Raw genomic sequence first — 18803 nt, forward strand, 5'->3', positions numbered from 1 at the left:
ATATTGCCTTCATTGGAGAGAGGACATGTAGCGTGTGCCCACACAGATTTCTCACAGGGTGAAATCCTCTGCAAAATCTGTGACAAATCCATGGCGAAATTGTCATGAGCTACATGAGGATCTCACCCTATACATTACACAGAGTTAAGTCTCCGGAAAAAGTAAGCAACATAAACTGATTCCGCACAGATTTTTTTCAGCAGCAAGTAGATGACATTTGGTACAATCGAATTCGTTGCACACCAACTGCACTGAAAATTGGTATGGAAATCCACAATGAATCCATCCAAGTGTCAGCATACTCTTAGGCTAGGTTCACATTGCGTTAGTGGGTATCCGCTAACGGAATCCATTACATAGCACCACTAACGCAATGTAACGGATCCATTAGTGCACCCATTGACCGCAATGTATGTAACGCATCCTAACGCATGCCATTTTTGGCATGCGTTAGCGATGCTCCGTTATTTTGTGACGGACCTCGAACGCTGTCTGCAGCGTTTTTGGGTCCGTTCTCGCTAGCGCAGATCGGGCATCTGCGCTAGCGCGATCGCTAAACATGTTTCCTTTTTGGACATTGCGTTAACGCAGTCCGTTAGCGTATGCGCTAAACGGACTGCACTAACGCAATGTCAACCTAGCCTTAGGCACCATCCACACTAAATGGTTATTTCTTGTATGCACTAAAAGGGGTGTTGAGGGCTGACATATCTGTAGGAAAGGGAGATAAAGTGCTGTATTCCGCAGCTCCTGGATCAGCTCTTAGCAGATCGGTGGAGGTGACAGGTGTTGGACCCCCACCGATCTCACACTCATTACCTATCCTAAAGACAGCTCACCAACATGTGAACCTCTTGAATGGGCAGTCCTTTTACTGAATATTTTATTACTACATAATTTACCAAGCAGCGGACTTTGCTCATATTTATTTCTCGGACATTGGTCCAGATTTGTATTTAGACTGTGGGTCTCGTTAACTCATAACCAGCCATGGTTTTCTCTATTCTAGTTCCTATAAATTGGGCCATTGGTCAGCCACCGGCATTAGGAAATTATCTATGGAAATGATTTCTCAAGAACTAACCAACAAAAGTAATGAGTTTGTGAAATAAAATATAAAAGATGTACAGACCTGTTTAGGAAAAGTGTCAGATGGCTTGAGCAAGTCTTAATCTTGTTTTGAGCCTGTAGATGAGTCATGTTTTCTGTTTTCTCCCCATTGATTTCCAGAATAACATCCCCTGGGCATAGGTTAGCCAGAGCAGCCTTGCTTCCGGGATTAATCTGCACAGGAAGAGGAACAATAGGTGCATGGTGTTATAAAGCTATATAAATATATAGATAATGGAAACACATGTAGAATGGATGTCGGCAAATAATCACTGCGCTTGTAAAATGGGATCTCCTCATGTCTGAGACACTTCTACAGACGAGGCCCTTGTGTGCATTACATTAGAAGAATGGATTTATATTGTAACATTCTGGATTACTGATTTCCTGCAGAATACTGTGAAAGCACATAGAATGAAATGTAAAGTTATCTACATATGTTACGTAGCAGGACCGTTTTGTATGTTACCAATATTCTGTCCAAAAATTCATCACTGAGTTTACAAGTCCTCCAGCACTTACTTAGCTTATAGCAGCCAGCTAATCTAATCGGAAAATGCTATTACTTATAGTTGGACCACTTTTGCTAGTGGTTCGTTCCCAACATAAAAAAAATATGATATTCAAAGGTTAGGTGATAAGTTGCGGAATGGTGTCAATCTGACAGCTGGACCCTTCAACGATCCCAAGAATGGAGCTCTGTATTGCTGTGTCGCTTGACTATTAAGAATTGATGGAGCAGTGGAGCACAGGTGCAACCACCTTCAGGGCCCCTTTTTTTGTAATCGATAAGAGTATCACAGTACGGACCCCCATAAGACTACAAGCTATCACTCATCCGTTGGATAAGTGATAATCTTTCTTATTGGGAATAACTCTTTAAAGGGGTTGTCCAGCCTTGGGGTACAGTCTGCAGGCACAGTATGTGACTGCAGACTTGTGAACGCTCACAGCACCCACAGCGTGCACTGTGAGGAATCTCCAGTGTTGGCTCTGGGAGCAGGCAGGGCGATTGGCACATTTCCAACCACTTTCCTGACTAGACAGGTCCTGCTCATTTGTACTGAGGTAGGCCGTATGCAACTAGTTAGCACATGACCGTATGTAGGCAAATTGCATCCTTGTAGACAGGTGCCTGCCTTCTCCCGAAGCCTGTACCGGAGAATCCACATAAAATGCATTGTCTTGTAGCCCAAGGCCAGACAACCCCTTTAAGCCAGAAGCAATAAGGGTAACTTAACCCTATCATATATAAATTTTATAAACTCCATCTGCTTTTAAATGGGTTTTCCATGACTGTGATATTGATAAACTATGTTAGGATAGGTTATCAATATCACAAATCAGCTTTTATCAGCTTTAACAAGGGTCGGATGTAAATATCACTGATCTATCGCATTGTTTAGCGGCCACTGTCAGGTACTGCAAAACAACTTTCAATCGGGCTAAAGTACCCGACATCGGCCACTAAGCAATGTGAAGGACTGGTGTTGTTCCACGCCATTCATTGTTTACATCCTGCTTCATCTGGTGCTGCAAACAGCTAATCGGTGGGGGTGTAGAGGGTCAGACCCCCACTAATCTGATAGTGATGACCTATCCTCATGGTGGGTAGCACAGTAGATCAGTGGTTAGCACTGCAGCTTTGCAGCGCTGGGGTGCTGGTTTCAAATCCCACCAAGAACAACATCTGCAAGGAGTTTGGAATGTGAGAGTACCTGAAGGAAATCATGCAAAGACATACTGATAGGAAATTTAGGTTGCAAGCCCCAATCGGGACAGAGATGCTGCTCTATGTAAAGCGCTGTGGGATTAATGGCTGTATATATAGTTAAAACCAGAAGTTTACATACACTATCTAAAAATGCCTTCAAACATTCTCTCTCTCATTATTCTGGCATTTAAGGGTAAAAACCTACAGTGGTCAATAATCTGGAAATTCACTACGGATTTGATTCTTTGCATTGCATCCATGATACACCTACATCCCAATCTGCAATGTATGTGACCTGAGGGGCAGATTTTGATGTGGATTTGTTGCATATCTACAGCAATACTTGCAACGGGGGAACCTCAGCAGTTTTTATGTGTGAACATGGAGTCAAATATTTAGAATTGAGAGTCCTCAGTGGTTGATACCTTTTAATGGCTAACTGAAAAGATGGTAACAAATTGCAAGCTTTCAAGACTACAAGCTCGCAATTTGTTACCATCTTTTCAGTTAGCCATTAAAAGGTATCAACCACTGAGGACTCTCAATTCTAAATATTTTTCTATCTACTGGCTAACAAGGTACCAAGATCTATTTCTTTCCTGTATCAACATGGAGTGAAGCCCTCATCACATATCCAGCATACATGTAGAGATTAGGAATCAGAAGTACCGTACAATAAATTACATCTACAAACACTTAATGTTGCATATTTTGATTGCTTGGGAAGAGCTAGAAAAAATATTATGCAATCAAGATACTGGTCTGCAAACATTATTGTTCACCCCCAAACTAAAAACAGATATGAAAATGTGTGGGATTTCTATAAGGATTTCGGCACCCAAGTCATGGCTAGTGCCTGCGGCATGCGGTGAGATGTGGCTGGGCTCCCTGGAGGGAGGCTCTATAAGGGTGATGATCCCAGATTCCTAATGATCCTGTTTATTTTCTTACTCTTATCCTACTTGTTGAGTAATGATTCTTTGATGTTTATACGTGGTATGATAGGGCGAGGTGCATTATTTCCTCTTGGTGTGTTTGGCAGAAGTATCTGTTGATGGATGTTAGCACAAGTTTACGTCTTCAGATAAATGCATTATTCTTCACTGGAACTGCTGTTCTTAAAATACCAATCAGAGAATGTGATTTATTGAATATCTGGTGTCTCCACTAGTTATTTTGAGAAAAAAAACATAAAATCCAATTTAGGGCTTTAATACTTGTGATTTTATAGATGTCCTGTGGTTTTCAATGTGTTTGTAACCTCATACTTACAAAATTAATGATATTTATGTAGTAAAGCCACATAGTGTTGCTGATATACCATATTACCATGTTGTGTTACTTTTGGAATTTCATCAACCATACAGTACTTTATTTTCTTACAATACTTGACAAGCATCATATACAGTATGTACACTTATAGGTCATTCTGAAACATAATAATAAGGATTGCATTTTGGCATGAATACTGCATTTGTGAAAAGCTGACCCTAATAGCGAATATGTGACCAAATTAGAACATTGTATGTGCTTTCTAGTCATGTGTATTGCCTTATATACGTCCATGCAGTGGTTACCAGTGTCGCCCAACAGACCCTATTGACTTACAATGGTATCCATGAGCATTCTGTCAAGTTGTTCTATGTTCTGATGGAAAAAATGCAATCGAATCTGCAATGGAACGTTAAAGCAAGAAAGGGCAACTGCTAGAGGACATTTTTTTAATTTATCCTCACAACTGTAGTTGTAGATTGATCTTTAGTGCACAAAGTCTCGTTTCGCCAGACAAGAATGAAAGCACTATTTAGAATATTAATTAATGAGAAAACAATACTGCTGTAAAAACCTAGATGGTATGTTCAATTTTTCCACAAATTATAGCACTATTGAAGCGATGGCCCAGGATTGTGATACAGATGTCCTAGGCTTAGGATACGTCATCAATATCCATTCGGTGAGGGCCCAACACCTACCACCAGCTATTGAATGACGCCATTTGTAAACTGTGTACAGAGCTGGATGAATAGTTCAAAGCAAATCTTCAATGTCTTCTAGCCACCCCAATTCCTTTGTGTACACATATAAGAATAGACCTGTCAGTCTAGGGGATCAGGATGGAGAGAAGCTGTCGAGGACCTGCCTCAGACTAGCCTTCTGACACCGCGTTTCAATATATAATCTCTCTGAAAACCTGCAAGTTTCAAAGTAAAACATACATGGTTGCAATAATGTAGAATGATGTTTTGGCAGGATGAGTCAGATGACAGGTTCCCGTTAATGTTTAAAATATACAGTATGTGCCCAAACTGTTCAGGCTATAGAATATATTCATATTATAGAGCAGCATGGACTTGTGTGCCTCCACAGAAGCAGATTTGCAGTGGCCATATATTCGGAAACACTCTTAAAGTATATACACTGAATATACATAGCCCAAACATAATAGGAACTAGTCAAATCCCCAGCACTCCAGACTACACATGATGCCCAATTATAGGTTACTGAGTAAAGCATATGTACAGTATATCTTTGCGAGTAGATGAGGAAGATATGCATTGCATCTCCTCACTATACAGCACATTCCCGTTCTGCACGTTCACTTGCAAAATTCTTCCTTAATAGGAAAGACCAGAAGACCGTCATCTTAAGGAAAATCTCTCGGCCACAATAATCAATTAAAGATGTCATGCTGATTACATAACGTTCAGCTATCTCGGTGTTAGCTCTTACCTCCCTTAACTTACAGGCAACAGAACTTTATACGTGGGAAATGATGATCTAAGATGATAAAAGGGCTTGGTCGTATCTTGGGGAAAAAAACAACATCTGAATAGGAAAGATAAGATGTGAGGTCACTGAAAATGTTGAACTGCCCAAGAATGATAATAATGCAATCTTGATTAATGTCATTATTAATTACAATCGTTCACTACATAATATTATATATAGCATTTACCATTCCGTGGGTCTCTCTGTAGAGCAGTCATCTCCCTAGAGACTGATGCTGACAGACTGACTGCCACAGCATGGGAAATCGCACCAAGAACCCATATCCCAGCGCTGTACAACAGTCACCAAAAGAAGTTTTTTTACATACAATATTTGAAGGGATTCTGTCAGTAGGATCAACCCTCCTTAGCCATCTACATTGGCATGTAGGTCATAGGAAGCTGAATTAAATGATACCTTCATATCTGTGATCCGATGTCTTATTCCGGAGAAATATACATTATTCTTAATATGTAAATGAGCTGTTAAGATCTATGGGCGGGAAGAGATCTGCACGAGAATCTGCCTCCAGGGCTTACCAGTGAGAGAAATGTAGATACGGAGAACAAACTGTCAGTCTTTACATGTCTCACCCTTTCATATAAAATAATCTCTGGAGGCAGATTCTCATGCAGATCAGTGTCCGGCCCAAAGTCATGAACAGGTCATTGACATATTGAGAAAAAATTATCTCTCTGGAATCAGACTTCGTATCGCAGATATCAATACATGAATTTATTCCTATGACCTACATGCTTTTATAGACGGTTTAGGAGGCCTGATCCTACTGACAGGTTCCCTTTAATAGGTCTATGGTGATCAAGAGTGACAATAACTTTCACAGTTCATTCTCTTGTACATTTGTGCTACCTACTGTATGGACCTGAATACAGGGCAAATTGTCTGATCTCTGCATCTCTGAGGTTTATACGTACATCAAATACATTCAACAAACTCCTAAATGGTATTTAACACACACACCTTCTGAAGAAGATTAACGAAACGTGCATTGGGGCGACGGGGACACCAAGCTCACTTCTCACCACAGTTTAATTTTATTTATTTTGTGCATCTCCACTTTAGTACTATCTTTGAATCAATATTAGCGCAGTGATGTGGAGTACACTACAATATATATTGTAAACCTTGCCAGCAGTACAATGGGATTTTTCCCTTAATATCTATTCACCTTTTTTCTCATTTTTTGAGTAAATTAGGCTGCATCCTATAACTTTCTTTATTCTTAACCTTATCCTTATTGCACTTGCACTTTGTTGTATAACATGATTGTCATTATGTCATCATTTTGTTATGACTTACATTTTTAGTATTCGTGTGGTTCAGCACTTGAATTTCTCTCTTCATACTACACCTATAGTATTAGGGTTTATCTATTTTTTGGTTAAAACTATTTACTGCTTGATGTGGTGACCTTGGCCCCTGTAATCTGGTTTCTAGCAGACTTTCATTGTTTTAATACATGTTTAAATAAAGTTTGTTACTTTTTGGATTATACTAGTTCTGTGCTGGTCTAATCCTTTCCCCACATTGTGTGATATAAACTCATAAATGGAACAAATATGATTTTCAGAATTAAGGGAATATAATGAAAAACATTATAATTTGTGGGTTAAAGTGGCACTGACCATGATTCTGGGGCTTCCAGTGACCTCACATTGACAGAACAGCTTCTTCTCTTCTGGTCTGGTTTGTAGACACGGAGTTACTGCCAATGTCATGCTGACTGTCAAGAGGCTTCCCGTTGCCTAAGTGCAGAAAGCCGGCTGTTAATCAGCACGACATCGGCAGTGAGGTCCTGTCAACAGAGCAGAGAAGAAGAGAAAGACCTGCTCTGTTGATGTGAGGTCAATTGAAGCAGCAGAATCACCAGCAGGTCCGAGACTGCTCTGAGATGGCAGAGAACGGCACCTGGCAGAACAGGCAAGGTGTTAGCAAGAAAAATAGAAAAAAAATACAGAAGTCCAAGATAACTTCTTTAACTTTTGCCTTGCTATCTATAGATATATCTATCTGCTGACTTGTTCTATTGCGGATTTTGACACTAATCCATGGTAAAAAAAAAAAAGTGTATGCTACTTGTATGTGCTACTCTGGCATCATGCAAAAAGTATTAGGGGAACCAAGCAAAAGGGGAAGAAGGGATCAAGATGGCAGACAACCCAGACAGTATTCAGCAATAACAGTCTAAGCTGTATCACATAAGGAAAAATAGCTGAAGTTCTTACTTAACTGTTCTTTTATTAATATGACCCTTTTTGTAACCCAGGAACCATGGACTGTACCTTTACATACAACATATAAGGTAAAGTAAAAATAAATTATTCATTAGGCTCTTGTGCAGCATATTCTATCATGTAATGTAAAGGCTAAAAAAGTCATTGTTTTTTTTTTACTTGGTTGTGTGAAGTTGGGAGGGAAGGGGTTAGATGGGGCCAGACAGAATTATTGCCTTTTCAGATTGTATAGCCTATTGCCTAATATCTATACGATACATGGTTATATATACAGTCAGTAGAAAAAACTACCGCAAGTACTCACTCTTTGAATCTTACTGCTTTATGTATCAAAACATAATTAAAAAATCTCTTTAGAAAGTCTTAAAATTACGTAAATTCAACCTTGGATGAACAACCCTAACCCAAACTAGGTCAAAATACAAAAAGTGTGTGAAAAAATAAAATGCAAATTGCCTCTTCTGAGAAAAAGAGGACTTAAACTCTATAGCGCCACCTGTTGGAAGTAGCAATCCTACAAGTCACAATCAACGCTTTAACGAGTCGTGCAATATGACTTAGGATAAAAGCCAAATCATTTGAAAAAATAAATACACCCCATGAATCAATAGCTTGTAGAATGACCTAACAGGCACAATAACTGGAAGTAATAGTTTTCTGTCTCTAAATATATAAAACAAAAATCCCAACATATTGCAATGTGTATGTTCCTATAGCTACGAAGCTGTAATGATAGGTTAGAACTTCTACCGTTACATATTACGTAAAACGTGTTCCACATCTTACTACTCGCTGAGGCATAGTCCCTTTGTCAAACACAAGCTTTGCAGGTGGAGGAAACGCAAAGGACACCTAACCTGTATAAGCTACACCTCATCCGGAGCATTGAGATTCCACCAAACTGTAAGAAAAGCCATCGGCTACAAACACGAGAACAGAAGCTGCAGGCTCTGGCCCAGATTCTTTACCCTCATCCTAATCCTATTTTATCCAGACATTTGAAAGGTATTAACACTGAGCCGTCAGCTTTCAACTTTCGACTTCACATTCTTGTCTCCATAAAATATCTACTCCTTGCTACCTTTTAGGGATGAAACACTGTAACCTTGTAGATGTGATATTATCTATCTGTAGCCATGTAAATCAGTCATTCCTAAAATACTTATTTTCATACTCCACTCATACTAGGTGGTAGAAAGAAACTTGTTCTGCAATCAGGGAAAACCAACCTGGGATCAGGAAGGCCGAGTTTCAACTATGTACTAAAATGAATGACACTAACCGAAATCGCCGCCTCCTATCTCATGTACCAGCCTAACTACAGAATATTGTTTAGAGCTTTTGGACATTCAGTTCCTGGCAATATCTGCACATCATAGCAGTGCCAGGGGCAAAACTGGATATTTAGGTATGCCAAATGTCAGAGGAAGAAGTTGTATCATATTTATTATTTATGTCATTTTACTTCTATTTTCACTCCTCCATCAACAGTTCTTATCACTTGTCTGACATATCCTTAACCTCTTAAGAACCAGGCGTATTTCCGTTTTTGCATTTCCATTTCATGCTATCCGTCTTCCAAGAGCCATAGCTTTGTTATTTATCCGTCAATATAGCCATGTGAGGCCTTGTTTTTTTTGCGGGCCGAGTTTCACTTTTGAACGACACCATTGCTTTTACCATATCGCGTACTGTAAAATGGGGGAAAAAAGTGCAGTGAAATTGAAAAAAAAAGTCCACAATTGTTTTTTGTTCTATTTTTTTACCATGTCCACTAATTCCTAAAACTGACCTGCCATTATGGTTCCCCAGGTCATTACGAGTTGACGGACACCAAGCATGTCTAAATTATTTTTTAAGTGGTAAAAAAAAAATCCAAAGTTTATTTAAAAAAAAAAAAGGCGCCATTTTCTGCACACCAAGCTGACATTTTTATTGATACCATTTTGGGATAGATACGATGCTTTGATCGCCCGTTATTGCATATTATTGCAATGTTGCAGGAACCCAAAAAAAAGGTAATTCTGGAGTTTTTATTTTTTTTGTCGTTACGCCATTTACCAATCAAATTAATTCTTTTTTTATCTTGATACAGCAGGCTATTCTAAACGCGGCGATACCAAATATGTGTACTATTAATTTTTATTAAATTGTTTTATTTTTAATGGGGCATAATTTGAACTTTTATATTTTTAAAAACTTTTTTTAACTTTTTACTTGCCTCAATAGTCTCCATGGGAGACTAGAAGCTGCGATCATATGCAGTCGCAAGACACGAGCGTCGATGGGAGGAGCGAAGAGGCGCATCCAGTTTGCGCAAGTTAAATGCCGCTGTTCCCCGGTGACTGGTGCTGAACGCGGCTTTCATCCATTCACCCCTGCTCTCCCAGCGAGCAGGGGAGAATGAATGAAAGAAAAACCCGACGTGGGGTCCCCTTATGTTTTTAAACCAACCCGGCAAAACTCACAAGTGTGGGCTGGTATTCTCTGGCTGGTAAGGGGCCCTGGATATGCCCCCTCCCCCCAGCCTAAAAACAGCAGCCCGCAGCTGCCCAGAAAAGTCGCGTCTATTAGACGCACCAATTCTGGAGCTTTGCCGGGTTCTTCCCACTTGCCCTGTAGCGGTGTCAAGTGGAGTAATGAGGGTTTAATGTCACCTTCCTATTGTAAGGTGACATTAAGCCGGCTTAGTAATGGAGAGGTTTCAATAAGACACCTCTCCATTAGTAATCCTATAGTTGTTATAGGGTTAATTAAACCCACCACAAAGTAAAAATAAAGTATTTTAATGAAATCATACTCCACAAAGTTTTGCCATCTTTATTATTTTGCTATTCCAAGCGACGCCCTCGATCTCCTGTAAAAAAATTAAAAATAATAAACCAACAATATACCTATACCTGTCCAGCATTCAATCACAGGCCGTAATCCATATCTAGGGGATAGACAGTTTACAACCGGAAGCGCAGCTAATGCAACCGGCCCAGCTGTAAACTACTGGGGAATGAATGATACGCAGCGGGCGCAGGCTCAGTAACTAGCAGTGACGTCACTGGTACAGAGCTTAAACTGCCGTTACCTCATCACTTGCATTCTCCCATGGTCCTGAGGTCACAGGAGTTCATGCAGGCAGCGAGCACAGACTCAGTGACATCAGAACTAGTTACTGAGCTTGTGCCCGCTGCGTATCATTCATCCGTTCTCCACTGCTCGGCCGGTGAGCAGCGCGAGCAGGGGAGAACGGATGACAGTCACGTTCAGCACCAGCTGAACAGCGCTTATAGTAGCACTACTTCCCCAGCGGCCGTCCGTGTGGTACTGATGCGGCATATGGTTGCTACACGTGTGCCGCGCATAGTTCACACACGGACACAAATATCTTCGGTACCATTTTTCCGGTACCAGATATATCAGGACGTTGAAAACCAGCCTAATGAAACTTAAAAGTGATCAAGTTCTATTGCCCTCTCCTTAGTGATAATGTAATTAGTCTGATTCATTCTACCCCACTCTACTGTATACAGCAAAGCTGACTAGTTTGCTGTAGAAAACTGAACATGAAAGAAGGGTGTGTGCATAATTTAATGACAATGTAATCCTAAAGTATTGCAATTTTCACCATAAGCCCCAAATAGACTGACAATTTCTGTTTTGCAGAGGTGACTTTTGGTCTCTCATCTTAGGCAGGATTACAACAGAGATAAAGAAAGATAATGTAGAATAATATAATTGATAATATTGGATGGAAACTACTCATGCCCCCCTCATACAAGTGTCCCCTGTATTTGTCACAGAGCAAGCCCACAACACTTTCACCATAGAAGTCAATGAGTCACTTTCTTGAGTTTTCCTATGTAAAGGTGCTATAAGGCAAATGTATCAATTGCTATTCACAGCCAAAAACCATCAGCTCACACAAGACGAATGCCCCATAATCATGAACAAATAATAAAATAAAAAACTATACAATCATTAAATACAGATGATAAAAGATGTGTTGCTCCCATTTCTACTATTATGCCCACGATTTAATGAACTAGGAGAAAACATAGCCTTACAATCTGTGTAAACAGTTCGTTTTAAGCATTCCTCCTGAGAATAACTCAACAATAGACGTTTGCCATAATTTGAAGATATGCACTTCCACCATAAACCAGCTTACGCTTCTCCTACTGGAGACATTTATAAGCCGTCGTTTGTCAAAGTAAGACAGATGTGAATATATTGGTATGTAATGTGCTGGCTGTAGATATGTCTGCAGTGCCTGACTATCCCATACAGTTTTCCTGTAGTAGACTTGACACTGTATAAAGACCTTGAAGGCATTGCTGTTTATTTATGGTCTCTTTAAATGTCCTATGCCTTTTCCTTTTAATATAATAGTAGAAAATAGGCCCATTCATATCTGGAGGTCCCAAGATTTCAGGACAGGTAAATTTGCCTGGAATCAGCACTTGGCGAGCATAAATGACGCAATCAACGCCTAACAATTAAAGGGAACCTGTCAGCAGATTTAGCCGCTTTGTGTTTAAATCTGCAGCGTTTTAAACGCATCAGCAAGTGGTGAAAAAAACGCATGTAAACGCGTACAAACGCTGCGTTTTTTTAGACGCATGCTTTTTCGCATGCGGTTAAAAAAACGCGGCGTTTGTCAGTGTCTAGACTTGTTTTTCTCTATGAAAACGCATGCGTTCAAAAACGCAACCAAACACATGTGTTAAAAACGCATGCGTTTACATAGACAGCAATAGGGTTTTTTGACGCAATCGAACGAATGCGTTATTTTGCGGCAAAAAAAAACACCTCTAGAAATTACTACATATTGCATTTCTGCGCCAAGCCGCAAGCAACAAAAAGACGCATGCGTCGTCAAACGCGGCCAAATGCGTACAAAAAAACGCATGCGCTTTTAATGTTAAATATAGGAAAACAAGACGCATGCGTTTTTATGCGTTACAAACGCAGCGGCAAAAAACGCAAATGTGAAACCAGCCTAAGATGCGGCCACTGCCTTTCAGGGCTTATCTACAGCATTAATTCTATAAAGCTGTAGATAAGCCCCCGATCCGACCTGCAAGTGAAGAAAAATAAGTTATATTCTACTCCCCGGGGAAGCGGTCTGATGGGTGTCGCAGGTCAAGGTCCGGCGCCTCCCATCTTCTTGCGACGACGCCCTCCTGCTTCGTCATCGCTTCCCGGCATTGGCGCTTCTACGCAGGCGTACTTCTCTGCCCTGTTGAGGGCAGAGTAAAGTACTGCAGTATGTAGGCGCTGGGCTTCTTTGACCTTTCCCTGCGCACTGCAGTACTTCACTCTGCCCTCAACAGGCTAGATAAGTACGCCTGCGCAAGGAGCGCCGATGCCGGTGAGTGATGAAGAAGCAGGGCGGCATTGCAAGAAGATGGGAGGCACCGGAACCGGACCTGCAACGCCCATCGGACTGGACCGCACAGTATAGCCCTCCCCCGGTGAGTATAACTTGTTTTTCTTCACTTGCAGGTCAGTATTCTCCTCATAGCATGGAACAGCTCATTCACATATAAGAAAAACATGGATTTCTCTGGAATAAGACATCGGATCGCAGACATCAAGGTGTCATTTTATTGAGTTTCCTATAACCTACATGTCCATGTAGACGGCTTAGGAGAGTTGATCCTACTTAAAGATTCCCTTTAAATGAGCTCTGCTTTCTGATTATTTACATGAAGATTTTTGCTATCTTTCCCTTTGTGACATATGCAAATTCTCTTCAGAGAGGAAGAGGACCAGAACTCTAGTGCCAACTTTTGGAAGTAGCAATCCTAACAGCCAATGTCAACCCTTTAACGAGCCTTGTCACATGACTTAGGATAAAAACCAAACCAGAATCTCAATTTGTAGACTCTCTGTTTCGGGGTACTGACCCTCGTCAGTGCAAAGTGGAGATCTGGTTTGGCTGATTGAGAGGCGTCTGACCGGGATCCTTGAAGTATTGTTTCTCCTTGCGGAGAGTGACATGTTAAGCATTTTGAGATACTTTGCACTGACGAGGGGCAGTACCCCGAAACACAGTGTCTGCAAATTGAGATTCTGGTTTGGTTTTTATCCTAAGTCATGTGACAAGGCTTGTTAAAGGGTCGACATTGACTGTGAGGCAATAGGTGGCACTAGAGTTCTAGTCCTCTTCTTCTCTGAAGAGACAATTTGCATATTTCCCAGAGGAGCATTGCGGCTTTAAGTCTTCTCATCTCGACATGCTTCACATGTCACTCTCCGCAAGGAGAAACAATACTTCTTGGATCCCTCTGTGACATATAAACTGACATTAGTCAAGAGGGCTCTACCATGGCAAGGATTTGACATTACCAACCTCAGCTAAACTTGGACAAAGCACAAACACATCATAAATTTTCCTTTGGGAAGTATTTTGAATTGAGATTATAATTTCCATTTCAATACGGATAAAGTAAGTAATTATTCTTAAAAAGTCTCTGAATATTGAAGGCCATTTCTGCAGTTGATTGTTTAACCAGGGCGGCTGCAAAGATAGCCAGAAGAACTGTCCTGTTCCATTGCAGAGAGAATCCAGATCCAGCACCATCTTCTTGTCATACAGGAGCCATAACTCTTCACTCCAGTTGTAATCGCCCTACACCTGCTCTTAAATAACTCCGAATAATATAAAACAGATTCTCTGACATCCAACATTTTAACTGGGCTCTCTGGCATTTCTAAGCTTGGCGTGAAGATCACTTACTACAGCTGGGATGTATTCCATCATTTTTACAATGAATTAACTGAAGCAGAGAGTAATGAGGAACATGCTTTCGTTGTCAGTAATGGCTGATAGCCAAAGCTGAGTCAGGTCACCTTATATTTCTTAATAAAAGGGTATGTATTGCCAGAAAATGATCCATTGTTTACACCTACATAGTTCAGAATTTTGTATTCCAGTATTCCAACCTATTAGCAAAATCTAAACTAATGCCGAAATCTTGCTGTTTTTCCAATGGCTATTCGGGTTCACACTAGGTCGACACTTCTTGCTCTGTAGAGAGCATTTTTCAACAGTAATCTCAATTTTTATAAGAGGTAGGAGAAAGATAACAGATATATATATATATATATATATATATATATATATATATATATATAATATATACAGTTATGGGCAAAAGTTTTGAGACTAACACAACTGGTTTCCTCAAAGTTTTCTGCTTCATTGTTTCTGGATCTATTAGTCAGATGTTTCTGTGGTTACTGAAGCACAATTATGAGCACTTCATAAGTTTTTACACTTTTACAAATACATCAAGTGTAGGTGAAGACTCAATATTTACAGTATTGACTCTTATTTTCCAAGATTTCTGCAATTCGCCCTGCTTTCAGCTTCTGGGCTAAATCCTGAATGATGACAACCAATTTTTGTCTAATCAGAGCTTGGAGTTTATCATCATTTTTGTGATTTTTGGTTGTTCATCTGCTTTCAGAGGATTGAAATCTGGGGGAAACCTGGCCATGGACCCAAAATTTCAATGTTTTGTTCAGCGAGCCACTTAGTTATAATTTTTGCATTGTGACTTGGTGCTCCATCGTGCTGGAAAAGCACCACATTGCTTCTGGATCTTTGGAGGTTTAGATTTATTTTTTTGTAAAGGCAGTGTTCTTACACAAATTTGGATGAAGAGCAACCCCACATATGAATAATCTCTGGATGCTTTACTGTTGGCATGACACAGTACTCATGGTAGTACTGATCTTTTCTTCTCTGGATAGTCATTCTTCCAGATATCCCAAACTGTCTAAAAGCTGCTTCATCATAGAAAATAACTTTGAAGTACAAGGGTTGGCTTGCACAGGACTGGGGTAAAGAGGCAAGTTGTCCTAGCACAGTTGCAGCAAAACAGGCCCATCATGTTTCATGAATTGTATGAGTCTTTTATGTTGTAATGCAGTTTTCTGAGGGACGCGTTTTACTTTTGAACGACATCATTGGCGTTACCATATCGTGCACCAGTCTAGAGCACCTGCTGCCATTTTTCTGCACTCTAGTTCCTATGATTTCATGTGTAGTTGAGTAGCTTTGGCTTGCTTCCACAACGAAAATATTTTTTCCTCAAATCTTCTAAGAAGACAAGTTCTGGACAGACTTTTTTGAACAGGATATGGGGGTGTAACTGGGTCCCACTGGATGACACCACTTCTGAGCTGATGGCACTGCTAGATATCTTCTAATTTTTAAGGGATGCATGATGTGTCTTTCATCTGCACTACATTTCTACGATCAATCACTGTGTCATCAGACCTCAACAGTCCCATTTCTTAGTGTCCTCAATGATGAGAAGAACAGGCAGATACTTATCGCTCATACAATACCATCAGGGAAGCTTCTCATTAGTTTCGAATTTACTCTGCAGCAAGACGACTCCAAACATACAGCGATCGTGATTAAGAGCTATCTTCAGTGTAAAGACGACGAAGAAGTTCTGGAAATGGTGAAACGGCCCCACGGAGCCCTGATCACGTTAGTTATAAACTGCACATAATTCATTACACCACTTATTCTAGTGGTTCAGTTCATTAAGACTAGTTAGTGTACAAAATGCCAGTCTTAATGAATCAAGCCCATAGACTTCTGGTGTTGGGAATTATACCACAGTATAAAATAAAAAAAGGAGCTATTCTGTTATTTAAGGTTAGGCAGAGTCTTCAATATACAGGTGGACTTAATTCTGATATCCTAGGGAAGACACCATATAAATGTTTCCTCCCATGTGGAGTTGCGCTTCTTGCACAGGAGAATCATGTGACGTCTCACCCATCAAATGACGATAACTAGTAAATGATTGTCCAAGATAAAAGCATCACTGTTTCAACTAGTAATAAATATATATATATTCTATTTTGGGGCATACATTGCACACTATTTTACACCACTAATTTTATGGAGATGCATTCTTTTCTTGGACAAGTATCACAGTTATATAAGCAATCCACCATTGATATTAATGTAGAGTGAAAAGATTTCAGACAGCATGATGTGTATGTCTAGAAACAATGGCTATGGCCATCGTCCTGATCATTACAGATGTGCTGGATTCCACACTAGCACAAGATAAGCCTATCCAGACAGCAGGAAGATGAGATCCAAGTGTTTGGCTTTCTTTGTCTTGCCTTGTATAACCCTTGTAAACATTATTCTTGAAAGCTTTATGGTGTTTCTTTCAGCAGTAACATTTCTTAGATGATTGCTCTTTTGAGACTAAACACATGTAATGAATGGATTTCACTGTCATACTCTTCTGTTAAGTCCATTCATTGCAGTTAGGCAGACTACTGTTTGTAGAGACTTCGGGGAGCGCTTACAATAAAATAGAGCAAGGGAAAACTTAAGCAGTTTTCCATGGTGGCCAAATCATGAAAAGTGAAAGCTGTAATTTGATTGACAGATCACCTCTGAAATAAAGCTCAACATAGATCTGAGATAGAAACTGGACCTTTTTCCTCCTGACATCTGCCATTGGAAGACAGGTAGCCGTAATACACATTGGATCCTTGGCCTGAATAGGCAAGTGAATTCGGGTTTTATCAACTGTGTACGGGCATATTTAGCATCCAACTGATATATGGACAAGAAATGGACAACAATCTACTTTTACAATGCAATGGTTTTAAAAAAACAAAACATTTTGCTGTAGGGACTAACAAAATCTCGTTTAGCTGTTAAGGTATACTGGCAAGGCATTTTGCTTTTTAGAACTGTGTTGTTAATACAATGTCCATGTTATCTGTTTTCTTAAAACAAGGCATTCACGAAGTCTGCAAAGAAGATGTTTTCTTCTCAGTTGGTTACCTAGCAATCCAACCATGGAAAGCATGCTAAGTTTTACTGCAAGATCTCTTCAAGGTACTCAATCAAACCTCACTATGTAGTGTAACATTTCTCAATAAATGTATGCAGATCTCAAAAGCAATTTCAGTTTGCTTAATCATGAAATTACTGTGGTGCCAAAAACATCTATAATAAAATTTAGGCTATCCATTGTTAAGAGTTAAAGCGGACCTGTTAGATGGGTTTTGGATTGTAAAGCAAAACATGGCTATAATGGAACTTTAATGCAGATTTAAGATTATTCCTTTTTTTTAAAAATCCATGTTCTCTTCTTTCTTAACAACCGGTTGACGTTATATTCTAATGAGGCGCAAGTGGAACGGAGTCTTCTCCTACCAGTCTGAGTATACGCTGGCCCCTCAGCCTGCCTCCAGTCTACAGGTACAGATGAGAAGGGAGTTATGAAGTTGCTCAACTGAAAAGGTTGTGATTTTCACAACTCCAATAGCCCATGAATATTACAGCTGTTGCAGTCCCGTCGGCAAATAAAGGTAAAACGTTTCCATATTAATTAGTAAGAAAAAGATATTGATCTTTCAGAGTAGACCGCGTTGATGTATAAAGGAAGCCGTTCCAGAGTTGAATAGCAAATTTGCAGTTTTTATTTCTACGCGTTTCGTGCTCCCACTGAGCTCTTTTTAAAAAACAAAATATACTGTATAGTGCAATCAGTATAACAGAGAGGGGAGATTTAAGATTCCCTGTATATGCTGGCCCCTTAGCCTGCCTCCAGTTTTTGACTGACCTGTTACTGCTTTATCACTGACCTTGATATTGCCAAGGGCGTCTTGCGCATGGATCAATATCTTGGTTCACTTATGCAATGTTGAAGTTACTGGCCATTGATCTCCCCTGGTGATAATGGTGTCTGTGTGAGATTTTGGCCAAAGGAAGGCAGTTCACTGAAAAAGCAGTTACATGTCAAGACCAGATTGAGGTTGTTATGGGCTACGCAGCAAGATCCAGCAAGACTGGCACGAAACCAGCAAAGACACAACCACAGATGCACTTGTCGCAAGCTCCCCAGCTAGGCAGGCCTTTGAGGGCGGCTGTAAATACTCTTCAGACAGCTCCCAGAGATGGA

At 40.1% G+C, this 18803-nt stretch overlaps 1 protein-coding gene across 1 annotated transcript in view; it reads right to left on the reverse strand.

The window, feature by feature from the left end:
* PDLIM4 (PDZ and LIM domain 4) overlaps positions 1-18803 on the reverse strand; it is a 220913-nt gene that overhangs the window by 182572 nt on the left and 19538 nt on the right. The window contains exon 2 of the mRNA XM_069763940.1: positions 1133-1284. Within this exon, the coding sequence (XP_069620041.1) occupies positions 1133-1284 (152 nt within the window). The remainder of the gene's footprint in view (positions 1-1132; positions 1285-18803) is intronic.

The sequence above is a fragment of the Ranitomeya imitator genome, chromosome 4 (assembly GCF_032444005.1).
Source record: "Ranitomeya imitator isolate aRanImi1 chromosome 4, aRanImi1.pri, whole genome shotgun sequence".
Classification (NCBI taxonomy): domain Eukaryota; kingdom Metazoa; phylum Chordata; class Amphibia; order Anura; family Dendrobatidae; genus Ranitomeya; species Ranitomeya imitator.